Below are 22,498 nucleotides of genomic sequence, written 5' to 3'. Positions count from 1 at the left end.
GATTTCGATAAGTTTTATAAGTTTTGTTAGCTCCTCGTGACCTACGACAGCGAAGGATTTAAGTTGCTCGTGAGGAAAATTATGAGACACTGTTTTCTGAGGTGCTGTGACTGTTGATTGCATAATTCTAATTTGATTTCTGATGATTTCTATTTTATCAGTATAAAAATTCATGAAGTCATTACTATTTTGCTGTGACAGAATATCTGGTTCAGTCGATGCTTTATTCCTAACCAATTTAGCCACAGTACTGAATAAACACCTAGGAATGTTGTGGTTATTTTCTATGAGTTTGCTAAAATATGCTGACCTGGCAGCTTTTAGTGCCTGTCATTAGCTACAGAGGCTATCCTTCCATGCACTGCGAAATACCTCTAATTTTGTATTCTTCCACTTGCGCTCCATTTTCCAAGCTGCTCTCTTGAGAGCATGAGTGTGATCATTGTACCATGGTGTGGGGGGCACAAAATCAAGAGTTCTGGAGAAGACTGTATTTATATTTTCTGTAATAACATCAAGTTCTTCTAGACTTTTTGGCTTACTGAGTATGTGAGACAATTCTGGAAGATTTGTAGTGAAGCTATCTTTAGTGGTCAAAAGAATAGCTCCTGAATGATAGGGTGGCGCAGGTTGAGTGACATTAGCAGATCGCAGCAAACAAGTATCTCACAATTCCTCCTCTTCTATAGGCAAGAGTGATTCATATTAAAGGTGCACTCAGTCACTTTTGTCTTTGTGTCATCTTGGACATACACTGACACCTAGCAGCTTGGAAGCAGCATAATTTAAAATCAATAGTTTTCAGTTTCAGATGCCATTGTAGAAATTTAGTATTCACAGTCAGCCATGATTACTTTAATCAATGAGTGAAAGTGTCAAATAACAGGATGGTTACTAAGATTAAGCGAGTAGTATTCGGCTGGTCATGTGATTCTAACATGGCAGCCCCCATGTGCGGACCCACTCCATGTAGAATAAAACAGCTTTTATAAGATTACTGATATGACTAGTCTTCATTGTAATGTGAGTGGTCATGATTTCCAACATATATTGCAAAATAACAATTCATGTTTTTAGGAGTTAAACTTTTTTAATTAGGAAAAAATTACTGAGTGCACCTTTAAATCCAGTTTCACACCATCACAACTGTCTGTCGTTTCTCTATGGACCTTTCACACCTCATAAGTGAATAAGTGAATTATTCAGAGGTGATTATTTACAGACAGATGCATGGGGACATTTTTACACAACTAATTTAATCTGCAAAAAGTTTAGCTTTACAGAAGTCTGTAATGTATCACTAGAAAACACAAGTGCTCTCGTTAATGTAATATTTAATGTACAATGGAAATTTTTACAGAACATAACAAAATACATAACAGCAGCTTTACCACATAACAAGTACAAAATACACACAAACACTCATGTTAAATTAAGCAATATTGTTTTTTTTTACCACATTCATCTATTTTTATTATTCAAAGTGTTCAAACCTAAATTCAATGTACTGTATTATACATAAGCAAACAGGGGAGAGCGGGGCACAAACTAAAACATTTTGGTTTTCTTAAGTTTGTGTAAATGTACCTGGGGTTCGATGTATTTTTCTTTTTTCACATTAATTTCACACGCGTCTATTACACATATGTGGTCTTGTTTCATGAATACAGCGTATACTTTTTTCGCAATCTACCTTGATAAAAGAAAGTCCATAGGTGGGGCACGTTGTAACAACACCATATAACAGCTTAAAAACCCCATCTAACAACTGTATCTGATCTAATTAAAAAGCCTAGAAGATAAACTAAATTTTCATGTCAAAAAAAGCCATTTATTTACTTTGTCACATATAATATAGCAATCATTTTGACACTTGACAATAAATACATAAAGCCACAGCACTGACCGAAATAATGCATGGACCGAAGACAAACACACACACACACACACACACACACACACACACACACACACACACACACACACACACACACACACACACACACACACACGCATTAAGGGAAATGAATTAAATTTCATATCTGATTGCATGGAATTGTATATAGTTTTTTGGAATTGGGGCACATTGTATGCAGTTACAACGTGCGCAACTGGGATTTAAACCTGGCTGGTCACTTCTGTTGCCTATCTGAGTATTAAAAGACTATGTAAGATGCTAGCTAAAAGATTGGAGATTAAAATGATACAAAGTTTGCCTCATTTTAAATAAACAGTAAAAACAGAGATGAAAATTTATTTTCATGTGAATTTTTACCTTTTCTACTTTAAAATGTACTATTGGTGATATCTTCCAAAGTTTTTTCTATTTTTACGCAATTTTTTTTTATCTACACAGTACTGATATGGCAACAAGTAAACAAATGAAGTTTTGTCTTACCAGCATGTGTGGAAACGTTTAAACCACGTGTGTTACAACTAGCCCCGTGTTAGTTTGTGCCCCACGCTCCCCCCACTTGAGTTTTGGAGCTCTGCCTGCAGCTATATCCTTCTCAAAAGAAGGCGTTTTTAAGTTAGTTTTGGTAGTTCATAACAGCTCGCCAACATGCACTTTCAAGAAAACTGCTAATCTCCTTTGTACTGCTATTAGTCCACCTCATCGGTAGGTGTGACTTTGAGGCTGACAGCTCAATTCAGTTAATGTGAGCATGGAGGCTATGCTAGCTGAACAACCCCTTAAATGCCATTACAATTCATCCCTTTTTCCATTTTTGTTGTTGTTTCAGAACTGTTTTGATTGCTTTTTATTTTTAACTTGTATTTATTGTGTTTCTAGATTGTGAGGTCACAGCATCATTTCGTAACAATTAAGGGATGCTAGTGGAACTGCAACGGCAAACGCTTTCAGCCATAGTGTCATTCACATACAGTTCATGTTTGCGAACACAAAGCTCATGCAAAGGTGCTACAGATTCAGCCACCAACATAACACTTTTAAGACTCCAAAACAAAGTAATGGTAATGTGAAAATTGTGACATGCTAGTTTATTCTACGGTACTTTAGGCACGTTTAGAGTATTGCAGTGATTTATAACGTAATGCTCTATTTGTTGAGGATTGTGTCATGCTGGGAGAACAGATTTCTGTGCTAGTAAAAGAATGAGTTCCCTGAAGATGGATGGGTTTCAGAACTTGGACTGATAGAATGTTTGCCATCTTCTTGTACTACAACATTTCCATTTTCAGTCACGTTACTTGGCGAGGGGCTCACAGGTTCACTGATGTCTACGTCCTCCTGAGGTTGTCGAATAAATGGCCGGTCCTGTCTCTCCGTAACATCTCGATTATCCCCATGCTTAATTATTTCTTTACCATGTTTGGCCTGCTTGGGGGTATAAAAAGAAAATAACTTTTATTAATTTCCACATTTGGGAATGCCTATTTTATTTTCTAGTTTTACGGTAATAAATTTAAGGATTTTTGTGTTATGTTGCATGTGACTGGATGGTGAACTTACCGTATTGCTTCTCATTTTACCTAGAATGTAGAAAAAAAACAGCAATTGTTGATACATGCTTCTTGAAAATCCTTTAATTTTAGAATATCAAAGTAGAGCCTATTGTGATGTACAGTCAAGTAGTACACACAGCAACATTACAACACTTACGTTTTCTAATGAAAATCATTAATGCAGATGCGACGATTAACACCAGGAATACTAGAACTACCCCAAAAATGGCAGTTCTGTAAGAGCGTGTAGCCATCACTGAAATGTAAAAAAAAAAAAAACATGCAACAAACTGAGAAGATATTTTGACATTTCCAATGTCATGGTACTGATAAGCAAAACATTACTATTAACAGTATTGAGAGATTCTCACAAAACCTGTCAAGAAAGTTTCCTGGCCCTTTTATACTCCAAAATCAAAAGAAACATATAAAAAATTATATTTTGCATTCAGAAAATGAACCTTATTTTAGGGCCATTAAAGGAATAGTTCACCCCCCCCAAAATAAAAACAATTCTCATAATTTACTCTTCCTCATGCCTTCCCAGATGTGTATGACTTTCTTTCTTCTGCAGAACACAAAAGATTTTTAGAAGAATATCTCAACTCTGTAGGTCCATACAATGCAAGAACGTTGAAGCTCCAAAAGCACATAAAGGCAGCATAAAAGTAATCCATAAGACTCCAGTGGTTTAACATATGTCTTTTGAGGCAATCTAACCGGTTTTAGATGAGAACAGACCAAAATATAAACATTTTTTCACTATAAATATTGATATCTGCAGTCTCCTTGGAGATCATAATTTCAAGCTCTATTACACTTTCTAGCGCCATCTAGCGCTCTGCTCACCATCTATGCGTCAAGCACTAGGAAGTGTAACCATGCTTGAAATCATGATTGTGCCTAGAGAATGCAATGGCAAGATGTACAGTGAAAAAGAAGTTACATTTTGTTCTGTTGTCACCCAAAAATGATTAGATCGCTTCAGAAGACATGCATAAATCCACTGGAGTATTGTGGATTACTTTTATGTGCTTTTGTTTTGAATAATTCATGGTATTGAGATAAATTTAGCAATAAAGGAACTAGAACTCACCCACACAACTCTCAAGTTTCACTCCTGTATTCTTAACACCCACAATAGTCTATTATGTGCTGACAAAACTATGCAGAAAACAATTTCTGCTCAAGACATTTAGTTCTTTTGACCAAGGGTGTGGTCAGCACATGTGCACGTTGATATTTAACAGCTTCCATCAGAGTCAAACACAAGCCCAAATACAACACTGTATGTTGGAAATATGCAAGTGACTTTTTGAAACAACAAGCCTAAAATTTATTATAATAAGCAGAGAAGGCAACATTGTTTCTCAAAATAGTTTTGAGCATATTTTTGCAAGATATAAAAGGGCTGTTCATTACTCACCCTTATGCCTTCTAATATGTGTATGACTTTCTTTCTTCTGCAGAACACAAACAAAGATTTTTAGAAGAATATCTCAGCTCTTTAGATCCATGCAATGCAAGCGAATGGTGATCAGACCTTTGTAGCTCCAAAACTCGCATAATGAAACGTAGAAGTAATCCATAAGACTCCAGTGGTTAAATCCATATATTCAGAAGAGATATGATAGGTGTGGGTGAGAAACAGATCAATATTTAAGTCCTTTTTTTACTCTAAATCTCTACTTTCACTTTTACATCTAAAAATAACATGTGGTGCCTGTTTAGTTTCACTTAAATATTGATCTGTTTCTCACCCACACTTAACCATTTCGCTTCTGAACATATGGATTTAACCACTGGAGTCATATGGATTACTTTTATGTTTCCTTTATGTGATTTTTGGACCTTCAAAGTTTTGGTCACCATTGACTTGCATTGTATTGACCTACAGAGATGAGAGATTCTTTTAAAAATCTGGGATTACATGAGGGTTTCATTTTTGGGTGAGCTATACCTTTAAGAAATGTCACTGTTGTAGACACTAATTGCTAAACTTTCCACACTAATCGAAACAATGAAATCTACTATTCAGACTCAGCAGTGCAATACTGCAAATACTGTATGACCAACTGCTTGTTCTATTCCTCATTTCTAAGTTGCTTTGGATAAAAGCATTTGCTAAATTAATAAATGTAAATGTACAATCTACTCACCACAGGTCCTGTCTGATGTTAAACTGCCAGGAGTGCCTTCAACATATCCTGTGTCACATCTAGAGGCAGGAACAAAGAAGAATTTAAATCAATAGTAACCACAAAAAAAAAAAAAATAAAAAAAAATAAAATAAAATAAAATAAAAATAATATATATATATATATATATGTATCATGCTGATCAAAACATCATACAAAAACCAGACCTGTTTGAAATGTCATTATTTTTACAATTTTGTTTGGTGATGCTAGTGTCAGATTACACAATTTATCTTTAAAATTGAACCGGATGATAGGTGTATACCACTTTAACAATGCATGACATTAATACTAATTTACACAAAATGTAAGTGAATCAGAAAGCTGTCACATACGTTTTCCATTCATAGCAGTTGTCAGCTGAATGATGGGAGGAAAATGTTCCAATTTTACATGCTGCACACGAAGTATCACTTATTGATGTACCTGAGAAGATACAAGGAGCAAAGATTACATTTTGTTCAACGTAAATGACTTCACATTAAATAAGCCACAAATGTTGATTGCAAATTGAATCACTCACTTCGCCAAACATTATTACATTCTTGGGTCTTTAGCGACCCAGCACATATATCTATCACAGATGGATCTACAAAATGCCCAGATAGTATCAAGTTTTCAAAACATTTTCAAGACAATTAGAAAATAATAGAATAGAATATATTTTGATGTTTTTCATATATCAAAGAGATAATGCAAAAAATCTAGAACAGGATTCATTACTTTCACATTGAAATATCATGAGACATAATTGGATGTCAAACACATATTGAGCTACACATAACAAATAATCTATATATAAGATACACATATGAATTTTCTCAGGCACTTTGAGTCTAAATAGATGCATAACGTACATCATTTCAGTAGTACACCCAGATGAAAAAAGTCATATCATACTGTTCATGTGTTACACTTGCTATAGTTTACATCCACATTGCTTCTTCGTCAAATAGCAATCTCAAATGTAAATCAAGTCAATCACTGAAACATCAGCACAACATTGAGTAAAAAATAGCATGTATAATATGTATATTTACACGCATATGGAATACTGATAATTCACCGTTGTTGCACAGAAAATCAACATGTTATTGTAGTCATCTGTATGAATATAGTACTCATTTGTCTTGTAATGACCAAGAAATATACAGTATATCCTGTGAGAGTAAACTTATATAGCTATGAATTAATCATACAAATATGATTTATGGAAAGACAAAAAAGAAAAATGACATTATCTATGGTCTTTAATGACCCTATACACTTTTGGTAATGAAGCAGTTATACTAATATATATATATATATATATATATATATAAAAATTTATACTTTTTTTTTGGTCACCCTATTTATAAGCGATAGATTGAGGAATACTAAAGGGCATATCTCCAAAAAATGGATGAGTTACAGCGGGTGGAATGAGGTCCCTGGTTACTAAAGACCTGAGGTATGCATTAAAGAGTTAATACTCTTTTATAAAATGTAATCAATAGGGGTGTGACGAGATCTCGTGGAGGTCGCATTTGTCTGCCGCATACGTCATCGAGGCTGTCTCGTTTAAGACACCAAAACAAAACAAATGACGTATGCTGCCGACAAATGCGACCTCCGGAGGACGCAGCCTTCCAAACGAGACACAGCCAATATGTAAGCACTGTAAGAAAATAGTGCCGTACACCGCGGCTAAGACAAGCACTATGCAAAGACACCTACAGAACCACCGCAGCTCTCAACTAAAATCAACCAGGTCTGAAGAGACTCTTTTACAGTGCTTGCATATTGTTCTGTCTTTTACTGCATATCATAATTCATCCTCAAAAAATAGAACTGAAGTGACATTCATTACAAGATGATTAGTTAAAACATTTCAAAATACACCTGCATTGTTTTGCATTTTGTGACTTTCAGTCGAATAAAATACTATTTTTCCAGTCATATACACTACCAGTCAAAAGTTTTGAAACACTTGACTGAAATGTTTCTCATGATCTTAAAAATCTTTTGATCTGAAGGCGTATGCTTAAATGTTTGAAATTAGTTTTGTACACAAAAACTGAAAAAGTTTTTGAAATTGATGACTTGGACCAAATAATAAAGAAAAGCAGCCAATAAGTGCCCAACATAGATGGGAACTCCTTCAATACTGTTTAAAAAGCATCCCAGGGTGATACCTCAAGAAGTTGGTTGAGAAAATGTCAAGAGTACATGTCTGCAAATTCTAGGCAAAGGGTGACTACTTTGAAGATGCTAAAATATAACACAGTTTTGATTTATTTAGGATTTTGTTTAGTCACAACATAATTCCCATAGTTCCATTTATGTTATTCCATAGATTTAATGACTTAACTATTATTCTAAAATGTGAAAAAAAATTATAATAAAGAATAAGTGTTTCAAAACTTTTGACCGGTAGGGTATATCGTGTTTAAATACGATATACCGTGTTTGGGTTTACGTCTCGTTCTCGTAAACCCAGTATCGTCTCGTCTTGTGAGCTAAGTGTATTGTCACACCCCTAGTAATCAAATTGGTATCTTTATCGTTACAATCATCAGAACAAAACAGAAAAGCATCTCATAATTATTAATTTATTTTTATCATTTAGTTTTTTTCCTGTGTTAGAGTTTTACCTGCCAAATAATTTAGTTCTTCAGGACCATTTTCCACTACTTCTGAACCTTAGAATTAAACTGGTTGTTCTTTGCTACCATGCCTTCAAGACTTCTATGCATTTGTGGGGTTTGAGCCTACAACATTTGAATGTTTATAAAATGCTAAATAACATCTTAAATTATAGTCTAAGGGATGTGACATAATATCAGACTGTCTGTCAAGAGTGCAAATTTAGTGTAAAGTTTTGCACAGAATTAACACAAATCACCGGTTGAATATATACATAAAAACGTACTTTTACACTAGACAGCATGTATACAAACCATTTTTGACAATTATCTGTCCTGGACTGCAAACTGTGTGTTTCCTACAAGTGCTGCAGTCATCCTCTGCTGAACAGTAGTACCCATGTTTGCACTGGCATTTGCTTAGTTCGGTCTTACTGGGAATACTTTGTGGCAGAAAGTGTAAATCTATATTAAAAAGAGCAAGAGTAAAGAATGAGAGACATTGAAGACATGTAGAATGCTTTAGCATTACCTGAAAAACCCTTCAAATACTTTTAAAAAGAATTGAATTGATGTATTTTTTCTTTCAGTGTTAAAATACTTTCTCTTATCCCAAATTAATATTCAGAAACAACTATAAGTATTATGTTCATAGATTGATCCCCTCAAATAGTGTAAACACTGTAGCGCAATCAAAATATTGCTTAGTTTTTTTAACATCCCCAACAGCCAGACACAGCAACATTGGCTCAAGTTTAGGACTATCTGTATGCTGGACCAATTCTTTATTGCAATTTCATTTTGTGTCACTAGTGGTGTAGAAATTACACGTCACCTTTAAAGCTATGTATAAATGTCCAAAATCTTAAAGGAATAGTTCACCCAAAAATGAATGATCATTTACTAACCCTAATGCCATCCCAGATGTGTATGACTTTCTTTCTTTTGCAGAACACAAACAAAGATTGTTTTGAAGAATATATCAGCTCTGTAGGTTCATACAGTGCAAAGTGAATGGTGACCAAAACTTTGAAGCTCCAAAAAGCATATAAAGGCAGTATAAAAGTAATCCATAAGACTCCAGTGGTTTAATCCATGTCTTCTGCAGAAATCTTATCGGTTTTGGGTGAAAACAGAACAAAATGTAACTACATTTTCACTGTACATCTTGCCATTGCAGTTTTTAGGCACAATCATGATTTCATGCTCAATTACACTCTCTAGAGCTTGACACATGCACAGAGTGCTAGATGGTGCTAGGAAGTGTAATCAAGCTTGAAATCAAGATTGCCAAGGAGACTGCTGATGTCCAGATTTATTGTGGGAAAAGAAGTTGTATTTTGGTCTGTTCTCACCCAAAACTAATTGGATCGCTTCAAAAGACATGGATTAAACCACTGGAGTCGTATGTATTACTTTTATGCTGCCTTTATGTGCTTTTTGGAGCTTAAAAGTTTTGGTCACCATACACTTGCATTATTAGACCCACAGAGCTGAAAAATTCTTCTAAAAATCTTTATGTTCTGCAGAAGAAAGTCACACACATCTGGGATGGCATTAGGGTTAGTAAATGATCATTCATTTTTGGGTAAAATTTTCTTTATAATTATTTATAAAGAAATTTCTATTTCTTTAAATTAAAAATATAAGTATTCATCCAATTACCTAAAAATGGCCAGATACCACAGTCTAACTTTTATATAGTAAAAGGCGTTTTCTAATAGTCAAGTTTAGTTTAACATTTGTACACTTACTGGGGTCACAGCTTGGTTGACGTTCACATTTGGTCTCGTGTGTATAGCCGCTCTGATACTCTCCGACTTGACAATCCTGACAGCGGGGGTCTTCACAATTATCATCCAGCATCATCCTCTTACCTATAGCACACTCACTGTAACTATTCGCTCACAATATACTAAGAATTGTTTTTTTATATGACAAAGATGTAACTTAATATGGTAGCACAAATAAGGTCATATAAAAGTAAAATGTAAAGCAGTATATTCACTTGCCAAAGTAAGGTTCAGGCAATTGCAGCACTCAAATTTAAAATATGATTGAAGTAACTAAGCAGACTACTCTTTAGTATATTATTCTGCTTCTTAGAAAACAAGTAGGCTATATGGTGATACTTCCCCTAGGGCTAGGCAATGCAAATATAAATCACAATACTGAATTACACTCTGTCAAACAGATCTCCATACACTGCGTGCACAATTGTTAGGCTAACTGTATTCCTCAGGATTAATTTTATTGTTGAACAAACACAATGCTCTCAGTCAATCCAAAATGTTACTGAACCTCAAACCTGAATGTTTAACAAAGGAAAAGTGAGTTTTGTCTTTCTCAGGGGAGTCTCAAGTGTGCACAATTATTAGGCAACTAAATTACAAAGAAAATTCCCAACTCAATTGTTTATTCTCAATTTTTAGAGTAAGAGCAACAAATAAGTAACACAAAATTACAATTAAATAACATTTTTGGCCTTTCAAAAATATTCAGTGACCAATATAGCCACACTTCTTTTCAATAACTGCCATGAGCCTTCCAACCACTGAGTCTGTCAGTTTCTTGATCTGTTCACGATCAACTTTCGCTGAAGCAGCAACCACAGCCTCCCAAATGCTGCTCAACGAGGTGTATTGTCTTCCCTCACTGTAAATCTCACGTTTGAGAAGGGCCCACAAGTTCTCAGTAGGATTTAAGTCAGGTGAGGAAGTGAGCCATGTCATTATTTGGGCATCTTTGAGGCCCCTGTTGGCTAGCCAAGCAGTCGAGTACTTGGATGCATGTGATGGAGCATTGTCCTGCATAAAGATCATGGCCTTCTTGAATACTGAGGACTTCTTCCTGTACCACTGCTTGAAGAAAGTACTTTCCAGAAACTGGCAGTAGGTTTGGGAGTTGAGTTTCAGTCCATCTTCAACTCAAAAAGGTCCAACTACCTCATCCTTAATGACAGCAGCCAATATCAGTACCCCTCCTCCACCTTGCTGGTGCTTTACTCAAAGTGGTGCCCTGTGTCTATTAGCGATCCAGCCACGGGCCCATCCATCTGGTCCATCAAGAGTCACTCTCATTTCATCTGTCTTCATGTATTTCTTTGCCCAATCTTGACGCTTCAACTTGTGAATCTTCAGTGGTGGTCGTGTTTCCGCCTTCTTGGCCTTGGCCATGTCTCTAAGCACTTGACACCTTGTACTTCTGGACACTTCAGGTAGGTTGCAGTTCTGGAATATGGTGGCACTGGAAGATAATGGGTATCTGGTATCTTCACGTTTAATTATTCTCAAGTCTTTTGCGGTTAATTTGCGCCTTCTCCATGCGTTTTTTACGCCCCAGTTGACCATTCGCAACAAAACGTTTGATTGTCCGGTGGTCACGCCTCAATAGTTTAGCTATTTCAAGAGTGTTGCATCTGTCTGAAAGGCATTTTTTTTTACTTTTCAGTGTCAGATAAATCTCTTTTTTGGCCCATTTTACCTGAGGTAATGAAGCTGCCTAATAATTATGCACACCTTGATATAAGATGTTAGTCACTTTCGCCACACCCTCCCTCATTACACAAATATATATCACCTGAAAATGATTGAATCCAATAAGCAATATTAATAATTTGCATGGAAATAATGATAAGATCAGAATACTTACTTGCCTAATAATTGTGCATGCAGTGTATGTCTAAACCACACATACCTGGCCCACACATCTTGCAGCATTTATCTCCCTTCATATAATGTGTTTCATCTTCACAGGATAACACAGGGTAAAACAGCATGATCTGTGAGTTGTAAATGCAAAAGGAATGTTATGAAGAACTTCAATAAAAGCTGACAGATATTCTGTTTTTTCAGAGTGGACACACTATTAACTCTCATGTTCTGTTGAGAGTATGTACACTTTACATATAAAAATCATAATTGTAATTTTTAGCTTTTTTCTTCAATTTTGTATTTTATTCTCAGACTCAGTTAAAACCGTAAAAAAACATATAATTTGACTACAAAGCAGGCATGCACTTTCCAGAGTCTTTCTTTTTGTTTTCAACTTAATCCTAGCAGCACTAGCATTTAAAAAAAATCTATAAAAAAATCTGGCAGAGTGCAATGCTATATGCAACAATCACAGATTGGTAGCATGTGGAAATACACTGCATTTATTCATGTTTCGTGCCTGTATTAGACCTTAAAAATAGAACTGGTGCAACATTTTCATATGGGACATTTGAAAGATGTTAACGAGATAAAATGTTGTTAATAATCAGTTCTCATATACAGGTGCATCTCAATAAATTAGAATGTCATGGAAAAGTTCATTTATTTCAGTAATTCAACTCAAATTGTGAAACTCGTGTATTAAATAAATTCAATGCACACAGACTGAAGTAGTTTAAGTCTTTGGTTCTTTTAACTGTGATGATTTTGGCTCACATTTAACAAAAACCCACCAATTCACTATCTCAAAAAATTAGAATATTTTGATATGCCAATCAGCTAATCAACTCAAAACACCTGCAAAGGTTTCCTGAGCCTTCAAAATGGTCTCTCAGTTTGGTTCACTAGGCTACACAATCATGGGGAAGACTGCTGATCTGACAGTTGTCCAGAAGACAATCATTGATCACAAGGAGGGTAAGCCACAAACATTCATTGCCAAAGAAGCTGGCTGTTCACAGAGTGCTGTATCCAAGCATGTTAACAGAAAGTTGAGGGGAAGGAAAAAGTGTTGAAGAAAAAGATGCACAACCAACCGAGAGAACCGCAGCCTTATGATTGTCCAGCAAAATCGATTCAAGAATTTGGGTAAACTTCACAAGGAATGGACTGAGGCTGGGATCAAGGCATCAAGAGCCACCACACACAGACCTGTCAAGGAATTTGGCTACAGTTGTCGTATTCCTCTTGTTAAGCCACTCCTGAACCACAGACAACGTCAGAGGCATCTTACCTGGGCTAAGGAGAAGAAGAACTGGACTGTTGCCCAGTGGTCCAAAGTCCTCTTTTCAGATGAGAGCAAGTTTTGTATTTCATTTAGAAACCAAGGTCCTAGAGTCTGGAGGAAGGGTGGAGAAGCTCATAGCCCAAGTTGCTTGAAGTCCAGTGTTAAGTTTCCACAGTCTGTGATGATTTGGGGTGCAATGTCATCTGCTGGTGTTGGTCCATTGTGTTTTTTGAAAACCAAAGTCACTGCACCCGTTTACCAAGAAATTTTGGAGCACTTCATGCTTCCTTCTGCTGACCAGCTTTTTAAAGATGCTGATTTCATTTTCCAGCAGGATTTGGCACCTGCCCACACTGCCAAAAGCACCAAAAGTTGGTTAAATGACCATGGTGTTGGTGTGCTTGACTGGCCAGCAAACTCACCAGACCTGAACCCCATAGAGAATCTATGGGGTATTGTCAAGAGGAAAATGAGAAACAAGAGACCAAAAAATGCAGATGAGCTGAAGGCCACTGTCAAAGAAACCTGGGCTTCCATAACACCACAGCAGTGCCACAAACTGATCACCTCCATGCCACGCCGAATTGAGGCAGTAATTAAAGCAAAAGGAGCCCCTACCAAGTATTGAGTACATATACAGTAAATGAACATACTTTCCAGAAGGCCAACAATTCACTAAAAATGTTTTTTTTATTGGTCTTATGATGTATTCTAATTTTTTGAGATAGTGAATTGGTGGGTTTTTGTTAAATGTGAGCCAAAATCATCACAATTAAAAGAACCAAAGACTTAAACTACTTCAGTCTGTGTGCATTGAATTTATTTAATACATGAGTTTCACAATTTGAGTTGAATTACTGAAATAAATGAACTTTTCCACGACATTCTAATTTATTGAGATGCACCTGTATATAATTAAAGAGCCCTCTGTTTCAATGTTTTTGAACTTTTTAAATAGACTTGGGGTCCCTGATACCCCCAAACAAACCATAACATAAGGGTATATAAAACTGAAACGGCATGCAAAAGACAAATGGAAAGTCCCTTAGTTTCCCACACATCATGACTGTTTTTAAGGACTTGCCACAAAAACTTTGCCTAAATTCATGCTTCAAATCATTATTTTACAATAACCAATGCAAATGTTTCTGTATGTCACTAGATATTCAGACACATCTTTATAACTGCAGTAAAGTTGTTTTAATATTGGAAATTCATTAGACATCCGATCCTTTCTTTAACATTAATTGGTATGTAATTGCAAAATAATGGTGGTACATGCTGTCTCATTCAGATAACACGGTAAATCATAATAGCAAAAGTAATTATGTTATTCGATAAATGTAATTGTTTTAAGCATTAAAAGTGAAAAAAAAAAAAAAAAAGCAAAACAGCGATCCCAACAAGGGCAATCCAAGTTAGGGAGTGTCTCAAAAGTGCAAAACGCACAAATATCATCTCAATAGATTTTTACTCTCACTTCTTGGATTAGCAGGGCAAATGGGAAATGGTCACATGTCAGTTTGACCACAGAACGCACATTATTCCATGACTACATAAACTTGTGTAATGTTTATGTTGGTAAACAAATTAAGTTCAATTTAGATTTTTAATTTTCTTATGATTTATATCCCCATTATAACTATTTAATGTAAACTGAATGCTTTAATGAAATAAATCTATTTAACTTCCTGGCTTTTTTACCTAAAGATCTCACATCACCTGCAATGCATTCACACACATCTGACACACATCTTACACGACTTTGATTTTAGAAATATTATTTTGTGTATTTTTTATGAATGTTTGAAATGTTCAAATCTACTGTATATAACTTCTTGTTCATGTGACCTAGTGATGTCAGACCATATGTAATGCATTCACAAACACTATACTCACAAACACCTATATCACATCTTACACGACTTGGATTTTGGTTTAAAATGTGTATTTTTTATTAATTTTAATTTCTGAAATATTTAAAAACAATCAACCTCCTTTGACACAGGCCAGACTTCAACTTATGTTATCAGCATGCCTACATTAATGAATCATGGTAAAGCACTTGCACTAGCCACTAGGTCACATCTCAGCTGCTATTTAATAAGTAGCAATCAACAATTTTAATAAGTTTACATAACTTGTAGTTTGGATGACATCTGACTTGAACCCATGCTCTTGCCTACACCATGCTCTATCCCTTGAGCTACAGGACTTACTCCAAATGACCTGGAAGGCTTACATGACATCTGGATTACTAACTCCAAGGATAGTTTACCCACAACTAAAACATCTGTCATTAATACCACTGTATGCTCATGTGAAACCCTTAATACTGTTCTTGTTCCATATTATACAAATGTTACTTACATGCAAGTTATTTATCTGAATATCCAAGCAGATGTTTTCCATACAATGAAAGCAGATGCTGGTGGGTGTCATGCTCCAAACAGGAAGCAAAAGATTAATAATCAGTTGTCCTTATAACTTGTGCTAAAGTCACTAAAGTCATATAATACATATAGTATATACATTTGAGTGAGGAACTGATAAAAATGTAGGTTGTAATTAATTGAAAACCCAATGAAAACAAGTTTCCCTACGTTTAAAACGGTCTCATTCACATGAGTATCAATTGTTCCCTTTCGATTACAGTCTCTCAACATTGCATCGCTGACAATCTAGTTGAAGTCCTTTGTACAATAACAGCAATTCTAAAATTGGCAATGGTATTTGAGCCCAACCCCTTTAGGCGGGCAGTTGGCCTATATAAGCGTGTGCAAAACCACCATTTCCTCAGAATTCTTCTCCTTCAAGACAGCGAGTTCACCTCTCATCTTGAGAAGCATTCTCATCTCTGCTTCGCCGTCAAGAAACACTCCACTCCACCTCAGACGCAAGCAAGACAACTCGTCGACTTGACAGCACAGCGCCTTCAGTGAGACGACTGACCTACTCCCCTGCAGTGTTCCAGTGGAGACATTTGTATCCTTTGTTATTGCTATGATATACTGTGTACAGTATATATACATTTGTATATCTAAAAGAGTCCCTTGTGTGTAGCGCTTCTTTGTTAAGACGTCGTTCCACAAGTGTTTTCTATGTGAGAGACACATGCCACTATCAGACAGGCGTGAGATATGCATATGCTGCCTGTGCCACACTCATGCTGAAGCGGCCGTCATGGAGACAGGCTGCCCTTCCTGTAAGTTCATGAGTCTCAGGACGCTCCGCTCTAGAACTGCCACCTGCCTCCCCCACCTGCCTCCTCTGTGACTCCCGAGGGACCACACAAGCAAGGAGGCACAGCGAGGCCGCGAGGTTGAGCTGGAAGACTTCGAGGAGGATCTTGCACTGACGCAAACCTAGCAAACCCCTTGGTCTCCCGACGCAGCATCCTCACCCCTGCAGTACGCCCATGAGGATCTCCGGCCCTCTGTCGGAGCGCATGGTCTCATTACATTTGGCAGATCTTATGATGGGGACAATGCCATGTCCATTGCAGCATCTATGGGTGAGTGGTCAGGCCCGATGGAAGACATCTGGTGAGCAGCGTCCCATCACACTTCACTACTGACGTGACGTCACACCCCACAGTGGAGCCTCGCCCGAGGCATAGACACTTGAGGAAGGATATGTATAGGAAGTCACAATGTTGAGAGGCCATAATTGAAAGGGAATGTCTCGATTGCGCATGTAACCTTGGTTCCCTGAGATGAAAGGAACGAGACATTGCATAGGCTGGCCGCACTACTGACCCAGAGCTTCGGGGTGCGAGCGTTGCACTCCTTGTCCCTCAGTCTAAAAATTCTGAGGAAATTGTGGATTTGCACCCACTTATACAAGCCAACTGCTGAAACACCATTGCCAATTTTAGAATTACCGTTATTGTACAAAGGGCTTCAACTAAGTCGTTGAGAGAGGAATTTCCCAGAGCCTCAGCGACATAATGTCTCGATCCCTTCATCTCAGGGAACCGAGGTTACATGATGAAATTACATCATGACGGTGCCGCGGAAGGCCGCCTCGGTGTGGAGCGCTTCTATTGTTTTGTGGTTTTTGTTTGTTTGTCCTGTGTTTAGTAATCTTTTTTCAGTCAGTTTTACCAGAGGTGAACTGCTGAACATTCGACAGCATACGCCAGTCAATATTTTCCTGGATTTTGAATATTCGGACGTTTTGTTTGACATTCTAGTCGGAGGCGTGGCTGTGTTGTTTAAACGCGCTAGGAGACGCAGGCGAGGGAGACGAGCAGGCGTGCTGGTCAGGCTCCGTTGGCGTGGCTTTCGAACAATGCTGCCAAGCATTCATCTAGCAAATCTCCGCTCTCTCCCTAACAAAACAGACGAACTACATCTCCTCACCCGCACAAACAAGGACTTTTCAAACTCTGCTGCCTTGTGCTTCACAGAAACCTGGCTGAGTGAAGCCATTCCGGACAGTGCATTACATCTGCCGGGCTTTCAGCTGTTCAGAGCGGATCGCATCGCAGAGTTAACGGGGAAAACGAGAGGCGGTGGAACATGCTTTTACATCAGTGAAAGTTGGTGTACAGATGTAACAACGTTAAAAAGGATGTGCTGTCCTAATTTGGAAGCGCTCTTTAGTAACTGTAAGCCTTTCTACTCGCCGCGGGAGTTTTCCTCGTTTATTCTGGTGAGTGTGTATATCGCGCCAAACACGTGTTTGAACACAGCGCTGCAACAGCTGACTGATCAAATCACAGACACAGAACAACAATACCCGGACTCAGTTATTATCATGTTCGGGGATTTTAACAAAGCAAAACCTTACACGTGAACTGCCCAAATACAAACAGCACATTACTGCCCAACCAGAGACAGAAATATACTGGATCATTGCTACACCACAATAAAGGATGCATATCGCTCTGTCCCTAGAGCAGCTTTGGGACTATCTGATCACTGTCTGGTTCATCTTCTTCCAACCTACAGACAGAAATTAAAATCTGCTAAACCTGTATTAAGGACTGTAAAGAGATGGACCAATGAAGCAGAGCTGGAACTACAAGCTTGCTTTGACTGCACTGAGTGGAGTGTTTTTGAGGCTGCAGACACCAATTTGGACGAGCTCACAGATACCGTTACATCATATATCAGTTTTTGTGTGGATATGTGCATTCCTACTAGGACTTATTTAACATTTAACAACAACAAACCATGGTTTACAGCGGAACTCAGGCAGCTTCGTCAGGCCAAAGAGGATGCTTACAGAGTTGGGGATAAAGTCTTGTACAATCAGGCCAGGAACACACTGAATAAGGGAATCAGAGTGGCTAAAAGAAGATACTCTGAGAAGCTGAAAAACAAGTTTTCAGCTAACGACCCTGCATCAGTGTGGAGTGGCATGAAGCAACTACAAATTACAGGACTCCTGCCCCCAACCCTGTGGTGGACCAACAACTTGCTGACGACCTGAATGTGTTCTACTGTAGATTTAAAAGGCCCAATCTCACACCCCACACCCACTCTGACCTTCACTTCACACAAACACCAACACCTCCTGCAACCTCCCTCCTCCCCCCTCCTGCTACTCAACCTGCACTTAAGATCTTTGAAGATGATGTGAGCTGCGTCTTTCGACAACAAAGGATAAGGAAAGCACAGGGCCCAGATGGTGTTTCACCTGCATGTCTTAGATCCTGTGCTAACCAGCTGGCCCCCATCTTCACACAGATCTTCAATAGATCACTGGAGCAGTGTGAAGTCCCATGCTCCTTCAAACGTTCCACTATCATCCCCATCCCAAAGAAACCAAAAATCACAGGACTTAATGACTACAGACCTGTCGCCCTGACGTCTGTGGTCATGAAATCATTTGAGAGACTGGTGTTGGCCCACCTGAAGAACATCACTGGACCCTTTCTAGATCCCCTTCAATTTGCTTATCGATCAAACAGGTCTGTGGATGATGCAGTCAACATGGGATTGCATCATATCCTGCAACATCTGGACAGACCAGGGACCTATGCAAGGATCCTTTTTGTGGACTTCAGTTCACCATCATCCCAGCTATACTCCAGAATAAATTACACCAACTCTCTGTTCCCATGTCTATCTGTCAGTGGATTACCAGCTTTCTGACGGACAGGCAGCAGCTTGTGAGACAGGGGAAACTCACTTTCAGCACCTGTACAATCAGCACTGGTGTCCCCCAGGGATGTGTGCTCTCCCCACTACCCTTCTCCCTCTACACCAATGACTGCATCGCCAAGGAACCCTCTGTCAAGCTCCTGAAGTTTGCAGACGACACCACTGTCATCGGCCTCATCCGAGATGACGATGAGTCTGCATACAGAAGGGAGGTTAAACAGCTGGCTGTCTGGTACAGTCAAAACAACCTTGAGCTGAACACGCTCAAAGCGGTGGAGATGATTGTGGACTTTAGGAGGAACACCACAACACTGACCCCCCTCATCATTCTAAACAGCACTGTGGCAGCAGTGGAGTCATTCAGGTTCCTGGGCACTACCATCTCACAGGACCTGAAGTGGGAGACCCACATTGACTCCATTGTGAAAAAGGCCCAGCAGAGGTTGTACTTCCTTCGCCAGCTGAGGAAATTCAACCTGCCACAGGCACTGCTGATACAGTTCTACTCAGCAGTCATTGAGTCGGTCCTCTGCACTTCAATAACTGTCTGGTTTGGTTCAGCTACGAAATCAGACATCAGAAGAATACAAAGTACAGTTCAGACTGCTGAGAGGATAATTGGTTTCCCCCTGCCCCCCCTTCAAGAACTATACACTTCCAGAGTGAGGAAAAAGGCTGGAAAAATCATTCTGGACCCCACTCACCCTTCCCACTACCTTTTTGAACTGTTGCTTTCTGGCCGACACTTCAGAGCTCTGAGCACCAGAACCGTCAGGCACAGGAACAGTTTTTTCCCTCAGGCTATCCATCTCATGAACAGTTAAATTGCCCCATTGAGCAATAACTATGTGCAATACACAGTTTAGTCTTTCTTATATTTATCCAACACATCCAACCTCTTCTGCCATTTCATTCCTCTGGGAAAAAAAAACAAAAACATTTGCACTGTACATAACAGATTTGTATTTACACTGAACATAACAGATTGTATTAGATTTGCACTACCCATGTGTATGTGTGTATGTATGTATGTATGTGTGTGTCTGTACGTATGTGTATAATTATTTTTTATTTTTTATTATTATCTATGTCTTGATGCTGTTTTTGTATTGTTTTTGTATGGTTGTACACTGGAAGCTCCTGTCACCAAGACAAATTCCTTGTATGTATAAGCATACTTGGCAATAAAGCTCATTCTGTTTCTGTTTCTGTGACCAAGACAATTTCCTTTCCTTCTTTCCTATGGCGTTTGAGTGCACTGCAATTACAGCTGTAACAATTCAACTGTTAGGACTTTATATCAGTGTGTAAGTACATAGGTAAGTAATGAGTTATTCGAGGTAAAAACATGTTAAATCCAAGTCATTTAAGATGTGTGTCAGGAGTGTGTGAATGCATTACAGGTGGTCTGACATCACTAGGTCACATGACCAGGAAGTTATATGGATTTGAAAATGTTAAAAATTCATACAAATAAAAAATAATAATATTTCCAAAATCCAAGTCATGTATGATGTGTTATAGGTGTTTGTTAATATATAACAGGTGGTGTGACATCATCAGGTCACATGACCAGGAAGTTATATGAATTTGAAAATGTCAACAATCCATAGAAAATACACTAAATCATATTTCCAAAATCCAAGTCGTGTAAGACGTGTCAGGTGTGTGTGAATGCATCACAGGTGGTCTGACATCACTAGGTCACATGACCAGGAAGCTATATGGATTTGAAAATTATAGGCGTTATCAGGTCACATGACCAGGACGGTATATGGATTTGAAAATTTCAAAAATTAAATAAAAACAACTTTACCGCAGAGTCTTACTATATTCCTAAAAGAAAAGCCTACGAGGTAACAAAATCGAAAGTAAAGCCAGCTTAAATATATGTGAGTCATTCTTTCAATACCCTATAAAAAACAAAACCGCTCTAATCGACTGCACGTTAACAATATATCAAAATATTTTCCAATGTTTATTCACAATGTTACAATGTAACTGACACAATTCCATGAACATTTACATTCATGAGCAGTCACACGCATTAAAATAACACAGGCGAGGACAACAATCACTTACCACAAGACAAAGGGTGAAAACTCTCCACCTCATTATGGCAATATCTGTCGAAACGGATCTTTAGTTCCTTACAAACAGATTATACACCTAACAGGCTGTTGCAGCTCTTAAACTAAATACAAAGACGTGAAAAGGGGCTTTCTTCCTCCAGGCACGCCCACACTGACATGTGACCATTTCCCATATGCCCTGCTAATCCAAGAAGTGATAGTAAAAATGTGAGATGTTTTTTATATTAAAACCACTGCAGTCCTGTAATACCACGCATAAAACAACCCTACTACTTCATAGATATGAACGAAGTTTACATAGAAATAAGGAGCTGTTCACACCAAACGCGTCCTTGTTAGACAGCGCAAAAAAAAAAAAAAAAAAAAAAAAAGTAGAGGAAGAAGAAGAATAGAACGCAGGTTTCTCAAGACGCGTTTTTTTTTAAAAAAAGTTTAACTTTAACTGCGTCTAAAAACTCAGCGCTCCAGCTCGAGGCGTTGAAAAATCAGCGAGACGCGTCGCAACGGTCAAAGACAGCCGTCTAGCGCGTGTTTACACAGTAAACAAATAGAAAAACAGCGAGGATTGACACATTCAGAATCAGAATCAGCTTTATTGCCAAGTATGCTTACACATACAAGGAATTTGTCTTGGTGACAGGAGCTTATAGTACACAACAATACAAAAACAATACAAAAACAGCAGCAAGACATAGATAATATTAAAAATTAAAAAATAAAACTAATTATACACATACGTACAGACACAAACATACAAACATACACACATACACATGGGTAGTGCAAATCTAATACAATCTGTTATGTACAGTGCAAATGTTTTTTATTTTTTTATTTTTATTTTCAGAGGAATGAAATGGCAGAAGAGGTTGGATGTGTTGGATAAATATAAGAAAGACTAAACTGTGTATTGCACATAGTTCTTGCTCAATGGGGCAATTAACTGTTCATGAGATGGATAGCCTGAGGGAAAAAACTGTTCCTGTGCCTGACGGTTCTGGTGCTCAGAGCTCTGAAGCGTCGGCCAGAAGGCAACAGTTCGAAAAGGTAGTGGGAAGGGT

The 22,498-nt window shown here is 37.9% G+C and overlaps 1 protein-coding gene across 4 annotated transcripts; it reads right to left on the bottom strand.

The window, feature by feature from the left end:
* Positions 1–1,317: 1,317 nt before the first annotated feature.
* Positions 1,318–21,596, bottom strand: cd40 (CD40 molecule, TNF receptor superfamily member 5). Of its 4 annotated transcripts, none has more exons than XM_051661902.1 (9): positions 21,427–21,596; positions 11,987–12,071; positions 10,045–10,167; positions 8,606–8,755; positions 6,002–6,092; positions 5,628–5,686; positions 3,626–3,724; positions 3,476–3,495; positions 1,318–3,343 (listed from the first exon to the last, which is right to left on the bottom strand). In XM_051661902.1, the coding sequence occupies exons 1-9, from the start codon at positions 21,457–21,459 to the stop codon at positions 3,107–3,109; spliced, it is 897 nt and encodes a 298-aa protein (XP_051517862.1). In that variant the 5' UTR covers positions 21,460–21,596; the 3' UTR covers positions 1,318–3,106. The 4 variants fall into 4 exon arrangements, with proteins under 4 accessions (XP_051517862.1, XP_051517863.1, XP_051517864.1 ...); XM_051661903.1 differs by having other exon boundaries at positions 1,318–3,340; positions 21,427–21,594; XM_051661904.1 differs by lacking the exon at positions 21,427–21,596 and having other exon boundaries at positions 11,946–12,066.
* Positions 21,597–22,498: the final 902 nt, after the last annotated feature.

Source organism: Myxocyprinus asiaticus, chromosome 29 (assembly GCF_019703515.2).
Source record: "Myxocyprinus asiaticus isolate MX2 ecotype Aquarium Trade chromosome 29, UBuf_Myxa_2, whole genome shotgun sequence".
Taxonomy (NCBI): Eukaryota; Metazoa; Chordata; class Actinopteri; order Cypriniformes; family Catostomidae; genus Myxocyprinus; species Myxocyprinus asiaticus.
Note: the sequence above shows the minus strand (reverse complement) of the source record. Positions and strands in the feature narration are given on the sequence as shown.

Bases quoted from the DNA above. Each gene is read 5' to 3' on its own strand.
- cd40 (XM_051661902.1), bottom strand. From the start codon at position 21,459: ATGAGGTGGAGAGTTTTCACCCTTTGTCTTGTG. The intron at 12,072-21,426 runs GTAAGTGATTGT...TACAACTCACAG, and splicing joins TTTTCACCCTTTGTCTTGTG to ATCATGCTGTTTTACCCTGT. The intron at 5,687-6,001 runs GTATGTGACAGC...TCCTGCCTCTAG, and splicing joins AACTGCTATGAATGGAAAAC to ATGTGACACAGGATATGTTG.